Raw genomic sequence first — 10,855 nt, forward strand, 5'->3', positions numbered from 1 at the left:
TATCCAGCATGTCCCAAAGGCTCCTCCTGGTAGAACATGCCTGGGACACCTCTCCTAGGTGGCACCCAGCCAATAAAATGCCCAAACCACCTCCTCTGGCTTCTTTCAGTGTGGAGGAGTAGAGGCTGTCCTCAGAGCTCCTCCCTAATGACCGAGCTCCTTACCCCATCTGTAAGGCTGCGGCAACTGGACTTACAATTGTATTACTTTTATCTCATATTTGCCAGTGTTAGTAATATACTTTGATTTTCACTTTTATTACTCATCCTTACTGATGTTGCTATTACTGTATTTTGCATTATCCTGTAATTGCGACCACAGCTGCTGATGAGCAAACAAGATTAAGTAAACATTACACATACACACATTTACAGTTTTTCTCAAATGCTAAAACACATGTCACAAACGTTACCACCAGGTCCCCCAATGTCCAAACACAACACCCTTCTCTAAAGCTACATAAACACAACCACACCTTCCCACTGCAAAACTCAAACTCCCACACCAAGAGAGCAGCTCGAAGTTGTCAAAACTGTAAACACTATACACAGCATTACACACTACAGCAAAACAATTGAAAACACAATGCTCAATTTGTGAGAAGGTTCTTTGGTTCATAACTGCCAATGCATATTTTTATAAACTGTACAGTAACAGATCGTCATAGAACCCTGCAGAGGATTAGGCATTTAGATTTGTGAGTTTCACATGAAGACTATAAATCTATAAAAACATCCTGCATGTACATACACTACTGTAACACAACTCAATGCAAAAACAGAATCTATCACACACACACACAACAGTACTCTCGGAAACATGATCAGGGTGTGAAGTCTTTTTTTATTGTCTACACGGTCTTTTTACAGTATTACACACAGTCACTGTGCGGCATCATGTCGCCGAGCTGCATTGGGCCACATCACCTCATCCACATCACAGGCTATATTGTCCCTTGCTAGGCACCGCGGGAAAAATGCCCTGGAATGGCGAATCCATCCCTGGAAGGCCTCCACTGGGATGTCAGCACAGGCCAGCTCCATTGCCCGTACGAGGTTCTCTCTTGTGTATGGCTGTCTGTCATACACCTTCCATCTCCATGATGAGAAGAACTCCTCTATAGGGTTCAGGAAAGGGGAGTAGGGTGGCAGACAGACGTTTAAAAAGTGGTCACTGTTGGTGGTGAACCACTCTCTGATTTGGTGTGTTTTGTGGAAGCGGACGTTGTCCCAAATGATCACATACATGTGATGTGCTAGCCTAGGATGGTGTTGTTGACGGTCCAGGAGGATGTCTTTTAGCTCCTCTAGGAAGGTGAGGAGACGTTGGGTGTTGTAAGACCCAAGGACAGCATGCCGGTGGACAAGCCCCTCCGTACCCATAGCTGCACAAAGAGTAATATTACCCCCCCGTTGGCCAGGAACCTCAGTGATGGCTCTTTGGCCAATGATGTTACGGCCTCTTCGCCTTCGTTTCTGGAGGTTGAAGCCAGCCTCATCCAGGAAGAGGTACTCATGGGGTCTGGCCATCGCGTCCAACTGCATTATCCTCTGTGAACATGGAAAAGCGTACAGGTGTTCAGAACGGTCAATCAGGTAGCACAGTATTGTCCAGAAGTAATGTAGGCCACTAAGCAACACAGTATCTCCACTAACTGTACTGTGGACATGGATGTATACGTACTTGCACATACTCGTAACGTTGTTCTATGTGTCGCGCAGAGTTGCGCTCAAAGGGAACCCTGTAGACCTGTTTCATCCTCATCTGTTGGCGCCGGAGAACTCGGTCTATTGTGGACACGCTGACAGCATCAATGTTCTCAAAGTTTACATTATCTGCAATGACTTTGTCTCTGATCTCTCGGAGTCTAATGCAGTTGTTCTCACGGACCATATCTGCAATGAGGGTTTCTTGTGCCGCTGTGAATATGGCAACCCTCCCACCTCTGTGGCATTCTTTCAGCTCTAAAGAAAGAAACATGTGTTGTCAATTGATTGATTTATATGTAAAACTACATGTAAAGTAACAGACCACTTTCACAGGCCTGTAAAACTGTAGTGTGACAAAGAAAGCTATAGCGTACTATACCTGTTGTGTTGTCCAAATGCCTTGATAATGGTGGCCACGGTGAACCTACTCAGGTTTGGATGTACTCTTCGTCCCGCTTCAGCCATTGTCATGCCATGGACAATGACATGATCAATTACTGTTGCTCGCATATCATCTGTTATGATGGTGCGAGGTTGTCTTCTTCTCCCACCTGGACCTTCTCCCCTCTCTTGTTGGCCTCCTTCTCTTCCTCCTCTACTCCAAACTCCTCTTCTTTTTAGGCCTCCACCTCTTCCTCCTCTGATCTCAACCCCTCTTCCTCTTTGGCCTGCAGCTCTTCTCCTTCCGCACGCTCGAATGCCTTCATCCATTGTGATTGTTTGGCATCTTCACCAAACTATGCTTTTATAGGTGGGGTCACATCATTAGCAACAGGTGTCTTCAATTTTGAGTCGTTGTGTGTAGTGACTGACGCCAGGTGTGTTCCCTGTGTTCAAAGATTGGTGACTGTGGCAAGCATTTTGCATCACATGGGCTTTCATTTGAGAATATGAGCAGAGTTGTTTTGCAACATGTGTTTTAGCAAGGAAAAATGTGTTTAGACTACTGGTCATTTGGGTTACAGGATTGGCTTTTGTGTTTTAACATCTGAGAAAAACTGTAATCTTGTGCTTTAGATTATTGTTCCTGTCTAACGATCACATTTTATCAACTTCTTTGGCACATTTTTAGAAGCATTTTAAAATTCACAGAACTGAAGCTGTATTTAAGAAAAGAAAAAAAACTTTGTGTATCGAAGCCCAGCCCTGTAGATAACATGGAAAAGGCTACAAAGGTAATTCATCCAAAAGCTTTCTGGTTGTATTCTTTTCTTTGGTCCAGTTCTTTCATGAAGGTTCAAGTTGTCAAAACAATAAGTGGAAATTGTCACAAATTGAGCTTTTTAAAAAAAAAAAATGTCCACACATTAACAAAAATATATTTTCATTATATTTAATTATAAGAGCTAACACATGGAGTCTGTTCATACAATCCCCTGAGGCTTGTGCCTGTATCTCGGTTAAATGATTTACAAATCCTTCGCTTCTGGTTATGTTTACATTTCATTTGCCTCATTTACACTACAATGTATGACAGAAATACAAAAGGGGGACTTTTGTAAGACATGTAAATCTTGTAGATTTAAAAACGAAGTATAAATATTAACTGTTACGTTTTTGATTTTTTAAAATACGAGTGTACAAAAATTTCAAGGTTTGAAGAAAGAAAGTGAGCTTATTTAACTAAAGCTTGTTCTTTATCCAGTGGTAGAATTTGTTTTTTTGTTTGTTTGTTTTTTTCATTTTTCCTTGTATGTTCGTACCTTTAAGTAACTCAGACGACTGGCTATCAGGCTTAGTCCTGACCAGTGTTGGTCAAGTTACTTGAAAAAAGTAATCAGTAACTAATTACTGATTACTCCCCCAAAAAGTAATCCCGTTACTTTACTGATTACTTATTTTCAAAAGTAATTCATTACTTAGTTACTTAGTTACTTTTTAAAAACATGATTTACAACCTGAAGAGGTGATAAAGCGATAGATCTTTCAACCCAATTCTACTTTTTCTACATAATCCATCATACAAAATGTAATCAAATGGAAAAGTATCTTTTTAAAACTTGTTTTATCAGTTTTAATCTTTTAACTTTATGCATCAAGCAAAAATTAAGTTATATGCAACATTCTCTGACTGGAAGAAATTTGTTTAATATTTAAACCTATTTTCTGCACATTCCAGCACATAAATTTTTTTTTTTTGTGTTTACACTCTTTCCAATAGATGCAAGTAAAACACAGCAGAAAATAAATAAAGTCAAAGACTCAGCCGTCCTGTTGCTCTATTTTCACCTGTAAAGCAGGAGTCGGGTAGGCGGAGGTTTACCCTGGTGCAGGTGTGCCGCAGTGGTCAGTGGAAGAATCCACGAGTTTCTCTGTGAGTTTCCCATTACATCGTTGTGCACTCGGTGCTTGCTTGGAAGTTTAGGGGGTTTTTTTCGCTGTAAAAAGAAGTTTTCTTCCCACGCACAATGGACGCTAATGTTTTTGTCACTTTTTTATGGAATCAAACTCAAAGTAAGGTCAGTACTTCCACGCTTTAAACGCTGCACGCTCATACTCTCTCCTGCACTCGATATATTATCCATTGTTGATCTGCACACAGCTGTTGTCACGAACGTCACACTCACTTACGTCACTGTCATGAGGCATTCTCGCAAAAAAAAATCATGGTTTTAGTAACGCAGTAATGCAGCGTTCCTACGGGAAAGTAACGGTAATCTAATTACCGTTTTTGCAATAGTAATCCCTTACTTTACTCGTTACTTGAAAAAAGTAATCGGATTACAGTAACGTGTTACAAAGTAACGCGTTACTGCCCATCTCTGGTCCTGACCAAATCAGGTGCCACTCACTCAAATCGCTCCCAGCTGCCTGAGTAAATTCCTCCTTGATGCCCAAAATCAAATGATCCACAAAGAACACAGAGTAGGAGAGGAGAAGACGGAAGAAGGTCTCTGCAGTCAGCAAGAACCAGCAGTCAGAAAGTAACTAAAACTTCTGACCTGGTGCAAAAACCCAGAGAGAATGAACAAGAGATTAAGTACTTTTGGCATGTCTCTCTTTTCAGAAGTCAGAGACTATAAACCAGACAGAATCCAGGCCCAGAAGAAGCAACCTAAAAATTTTCATGTGGTCTCCAAAAAAGATCTCATGCCATTCAATACAGAGCGGGGAAACTGGTGGTTTTTAAGGCAGGAGGAGAAGGTGGCAGCCTAGTTTAACTATGAAAACAAGGAAAGACCTGACTTCCATGAATAAAAGGACAATATTATTGCCTGATTAAAATTTTAATACATAGCTCTTGAAACAGAGTTTCTGGAGAATTACCAGTAATAGAAATCAAGTCTCTGAGAGCGGAGAGGTCAAATCAAAATCAGGGATTTGCATTGCATGAAACACAAGGTGGAAGAAAAAGATGTGAGCTTGAAGAGACCTCAGGAACTGCTACAGGACAGCAGAGAGAAAAAGAGAAGAGCTGCAAACATCCAAGTGATCGTTTTAGTGCACGTTGGTCACTCTCCTAATTCTAAAATCTTTAGTTGCTATTTCACAAGATGAGTAAAATCTCAATCTATGACATCATTGGTCACTGGCCTTTATCCAGAAACCTCACATTCGACACCCTGCTGGTACACCTGCCAAGTCTGAAGCTGATTGGTTGACCGGCTGTAGAGAAAGAAAAAGAACAGATGGACACAGACACATACAGAGATTTCAGAAGTTATTGGAGCGATGACTCGGTGGATTAGCAGCTTGTTCTTGTGTCACATTCGGTCTGCAGCAGACGAATTAATGAATGTATGTTTGCTTTTTGTCTTTCCAGAATCTTGCCCAACTGTCCAGCGAGCAGAAGGCCAAGACAAAAAAGGCAACCAAAGAGGCTGAAAAGATGACAAATTCTTCTTGCACCCTCTCAGCCATCTTCCTCTATCCAGTATTACCTTTTAGTTTTCCTTCTAACCGCACCTGCCACTTTCATAACCTTTTACCCTCCTAGCCTTTCCTTCAGGACCTTAACCTCTATGTTCTCTGATACTCTTATTTCTCTTCAATCTTACTACCAACCCCCCAAAAAGAACACATCCATTTATCCCCCGCCCCTCCACCTCTGCCTTTTACCTCTTCAGCCATACCACTTTCCCCATTCAGCCACCCCACCAAACCCTACTAACCCCCTTCACAGCTCTTTATGTAAGAACTGATGTGAAACATAATGCAATTGCAATACTAGAGAAAAAAAAGATGCTGTTGTAAAACAGTTATTAAGAATTAGAACCCAAATGGATCTATTACAGACATCTTAAAAAGGATGTCTGCATAAAAGTGGAAAATGAAATCAGGAAAGCTAAAATGAAGCATAGGAAAAATGCATTAGAGCAGTGGACCTCTTGGAGCCACCTAGGAAAGTTTAAAATAATGGCCTTGTTGAATCAATCTGCAAAGGAAACAAAACTAATCTATTTTGTGCTTAAAAAGGTCTGAGTTCACTGATAATGTCTCCACGCATAAATGTATATCTCCGAATGTGTCACAGCCCTATTGGGAGGGCGAGAACAAGGAAGGGAGCTGGCCCTGATGCTGTCTGTAGGTGTACGCTGTGCTGTTGTGGGTCAGATTAATACAATTTGTCTGAACATTTGCAGATTTGTTCCAAGCTTGGCCAGAAACAGACCTAGAAAATTCTGGACTTCTTGAGAAAGCTGCTGTCTACTGAAAATCTTCTGCGCTGTTGTCTTGTCCTCAGAATGTGAAGTCAGAGCGTGGTTATGCTCTGTCTTTTTAAAATGAGGTCACGGTGACATCCAAACAAACAAGCAAACAAAAACAAAACATCAATTTTAAGAAAAGTAACGATAAACCAAATCATAGATTGATAAATAATGAGGATATTTGAACTGTTGACATATAATAATAATAATACGGACTGTGTTTGAGTTCACACAAAGTCTGTAGCGTTTCCTAACAGCTGTATATGCAGTCTACTTCAAATTTAGAAGGTATGCTATGAACCCACGTAAGGCCAATGTCAGTTATTTGTCAAGTCATCTGAATGAAGCATGGACTTATAACATTAGTATTAGCACTCACCTCGCTACTACTAATAAGCAGCTCAAGCTAAAAGCAAATTAATTTACCCGTGCTTCACCTGTCCATCAGATTTCATGAAATTCAGCCCTGTGGCATTTGTGTAACGTTTCCTGACTGACAGAGAAATGACACTGAACACAAACCTCCATGGTGAATGAAATACACACAACTGCAAGTAATGGCACATTACACCTACTTCCTCTGATAATGTTACGTCTTAGCTGATATTGAAAAACTCATCTCTTTTTCAATACCAACCGACATTATGTCATGTGACCTGACTGAAGGGTTGTAAAACTGACCAGGTAAAAACAGAGAAATCCACTTGTGATGAGATATTTTGAGCAGTAGAGGAATTTTTTTTACTAATCAGCTGCTGTATGCAATTCCCCAAAGGATTAGTTCATTTATCCAGCCATCTGTCTTTTATTTTATTAAGTTGTCAATGTTTATTCATGAAAAATAATCTGTGAGCAAGTATTTTTGTCGTTTTAAATGTAAAAAGTAAGAACTACGGGTCATAAATAGCAGCCGATAACTACAATCATTCAGTTTAACTTTTCATCTGGAAGACATTACATTATAACTGGAAATGGAGAAGTACAGTCACCTGTTGGCTGCATGGTTCACTTTCTTATTCCAGTAAAAGGAAAAGTAAGCTGAATCCCCACGAAAATATGTACACACACACACACACACACACACACACACACACACACACACACACACACACACACACACACACACACAGCATGTCCAATTTGTCAACCCACTGTTTAGATGGGGAATTCTCACAACGTGACTCACAGCTGCGTTCAAAGAAAGACTCGTCCATGTTTGTGTGATCGGAAGGGGCTTCAGTTTTGTTACTCAAACCTTCTGAGTTACTGTGAATCAGTAGTTTTCCTATTTAAAGGTGGTAAGAGACACCTTTAAATAGCTCATTTGTTGGTGTTTGTGGTATTCTGCAGACTGTGACCTTACAAAGACGTTTTGTTATCGTAGGAAGATATAAAATTCCATGTCCAATTGGACCCCTAATGTTACGCTGTCGAATAGACTGTTGAGTCGATAAAATGCAAACATTCAAGGTGAATGTTTGCATTCAGATGTGAGGGAGAGAGAGATTACGCCGTCTGTAAGTGGTTCATTTTTGTGTTTACTGAACAGGTGCAGATAACGCTGCGAGGAACAGAAAGTCATCAGCTCTGCAGCAGGATGTAACGAAAATCTAAACATGTTTTGGCCTTTTCCAAATCCTGTGCTGCTGTGGACCACAGCGAGGAATAAAAATAAGGAAAGTAGTTTTTAAAAAAGAAGCTTAAGTCGTATTTTTTAAAGTAGGTTTGCTTACCTGTGCTTTATGACAAACTGCTTGTTGGCTGTTTCAGACACACTGAGATTAGCATTTGTTTGAATAAATATCAATGGCCTCTTGAAGTCCAGTAGTAGTTCTACTTTTTGCCTCTTACTCCTGTGGGAAAGATCTGACTGCGTAGTAATAAATCCCTCTGTAAAGTGCATTCACATTTTAGCTCTTAACAGTTATTTGAAGTCCGACAGGTATAGCACACTGACCTTTGCAGAGCTTTTGTTGTTGTTATTAAAGACAGAAAATCAAAAAAGACTCAAGGCACTGAAGGGATTTCCTAACAAAGCTAACCCCTGGCTTCTATTGTTTCCCGCATGCCAAGGTTTCTGACCCAAATTCAGGACTACAAGGCAGATGAAATGGTCTGAATGCCAGTTTAAACAGAAACAATGTGAAAAGAATATCACCTTAATCAACACAGACAATACATGAGTCACTGGGAGCATGGCTTATGAGCTGTAGTCAGCCTTCGGCTCGGATTATGGCTCCTTCTCTACAACCAGACAAACCACTGACCTCTACAGTCATTCCAATCATACAATGGCAACGTAATTCTGAAAGTAGCCTTGATTAGTCAGCAAGAGACAGAGTGCTTCAACAACAGGAATAGAATATGTAACTGTAATAGCAAGGCTGAAGGGCCCAAAAGCAGGCATAAGCATATGCAGACAGGAAACAAAAGGAAGACAGCATTGTATCTACACACAGAGAGCTAATCAAGGGAAACATACAGGTGCAGATGATCAAGCTAATGAGACAACGTACCAGAGTCTCAACAGTACTGTATTTGTCAGGATCTTTGTTATCCATAGTAATATCTACATTTAGTTTTGTCTGAACGGTTAGGTAAAAGGAAAAGGTTTCTGTCGATTCCATTAATTACATTTGTGTAGTTGAAATAAATAATTTCTGATATCCCCTCCTATTGCTTCTAATGTTGTAATGCAGTGATTGAGAGAGAAAAGTGCAATCTGGCAACATGAATATTGGACCCGCGTCCATATTTCTTTACCTTGTGCCTCAGCTGCCTGTATATTGACTAATTCATCGTGTCTTGCTGACTTGAGCAATAAAGAAACCAGGGGTGGGGGTTGCTGCAACGTGTTGCCAAAGCACAACAGAGGTGAGTCTATCAATGACACAGAGTCCAGTGCCAGCAGAAACAGCATCCCGAACCTAAACTGCCATGTGGTGAAATCAAGCAGAACGATGCCAAAACTGGCATCATTGCCAGGGTTTAAGAGGCTAGGTGGCTGCATGGTGGTTGGCAGCAGGGACACGTCGGCAGCCTGTCGTCCCCCAGAGGAGACTCATTGAGCAATGTGGAGAGATGAGATGAGGAGGAACAAACAAATGTCTGAGCACCACGCTTTATATGCGAAAGAGAGGCTGTTATTTAACACCGAATCTGACTTTAATGACTCCATCACGCTTTGAATCTTGAACAGAAGGATGTATTGTGGGATTGTTTTCAACAGTTTCGACATGTGACCCCCCTCGAAATTAAATAATGGAGCTACTGTGACCCCAATGACCTCTGTGCAATCCATAAAAGATGTGAAATGTAACGCTGACGATCACCATTATGCCACTATGCGAGGCGTTGCATGTCACCTTTTCTCTATAGTTGCACTTTCCTGTAAAAAAAGGGGGGTCAAAAGCGAGTTTTTCCTTCCCATTGTAGTCAAGGGGTTTGCTCATTGGGGGTTTCTCTGTGTTATTGTAGGGTCTTTACCTTACATTATAAAGCACAATATAAAGCACCTTGTGGTACGCTAAATAACTAATCTGTTTAAGTTAATTACAGTTGTATGCACATTTACTATGATATCTGTTTTGAATCCAGTTTTGCAGAGACAGCACACAAACTACAGGGCAGAAGTTATCATCTTACCCCAAAGTTATATGCATCCAAAAACGTAAAAGCATTCACACATCAGCCATGGCTTATGAAAGCAAGTCAGTCGGAGACTAGTTTCCACTAGAAACTAACACGGACACAGCAGATCTGATAAACAGTACGCATGCATCTTCATTCTGCATGTTTACGGCATAATTAAATGTGTCAAATAATAATATTTTCCAATCTGGAGAAGAGAATTGTCCTCCAGAGCATAACAGTAATTGCGCCTCTCTCATTCCAATTGGGTGCTATGTGAAAATTGCCTTTCCACCGGAGCTGAGATGATGGTACTTTCATAATGAAACAACAAATGATAATGCGACATAACAAAATGTCACATTTTGAATGGACAAATGTCTTAAAATGTATTTATTTTCTTTTTCCTAACAATTAAACATATTCCGTGTTATTACATAACAATAGCATCTCACTGGTGTTACCTTTAACCTTTGCCAGTATTATCCTTCAGTCTCACGTAGTTACAGTGTAACGATAAAGCAACAAATTTGGAGATGATCTTTTATTTCAGTGGGCATGGCAGCTCAAAGCAGGGCCTTTTGTGAGTGAGTCAGAGTCAAAATCCAACATGATAATGGAGTTTATAACGAAGGGACAAATTTTCCTCCCCCAGCAGAGCAATATCCCAGCCACACGGCATCAACTGTTGTAAAACATCCCAACACTCTAATGCCAGACACCACGAACAACTCTAAAGGTTCGTTAGGTTCTTTGGGTCGACCGTGGCTCAGGGGGTTGGGAATCGCATCTGTAACCGGAAGGTCACCGGTTCGATCCCTGGGCTCTCTGTCCTGGTTGTTGTGTCCTTGGGCAAGACACTTTACC

At 40.8% G+C, this 10,855-nt stretch overlaps 1 protein-coding gene across 1 annotated transcript; it reads right to left on the minus strand.

Annotated features, from left to right (window-relative positions):
• Positions 1-872: 872 nt before the first annotated feature.
• LOC147326180 (uncharacterized) lies at positions 873-2,219 on the minus strand. Its single transcript, XM_086302581.1, has 3 exons — positions 2,084-2,219; positions 1,684-1,964; positions 873-1,550 (listed from the first exon to the last, which is right to left on the minus strand). The coding sequence occupies exons 1-3, from the start codon at positions 2,217-2,219 to the stop codon at positions 882-884; spliced, it is 1,086 nt and encodes a 361-aa protein (XP_086158707.1). The 3' UTR covers positions 873-881.
• Between the last annotated feature and the right edge of the window lie 8,636 nt (positions 2,220-10,855).

The sequence above is a fragment of the Aulonocara sp. 'chitande type north' Nkhata Bay genome, linkage group LG7 (assembly GCF_057382095.1).
Source record: "Aulonocara sp. 'chitande type north' Nkhata Bay isolate Kocher_YH1m ecotype deep benthic linkage group LG7, A_spYH_male_GT1.1, whole genome shotgun sequence".
In the NCBI taxonomy this organism is placed as follows: Eukaryota; Metazoa; Chordata; class Actinopteri; order Cichliformes; family Cichlidae; genus Aulonocara; species Aulonocara sp. 'chitande type north' Nkhata Bay.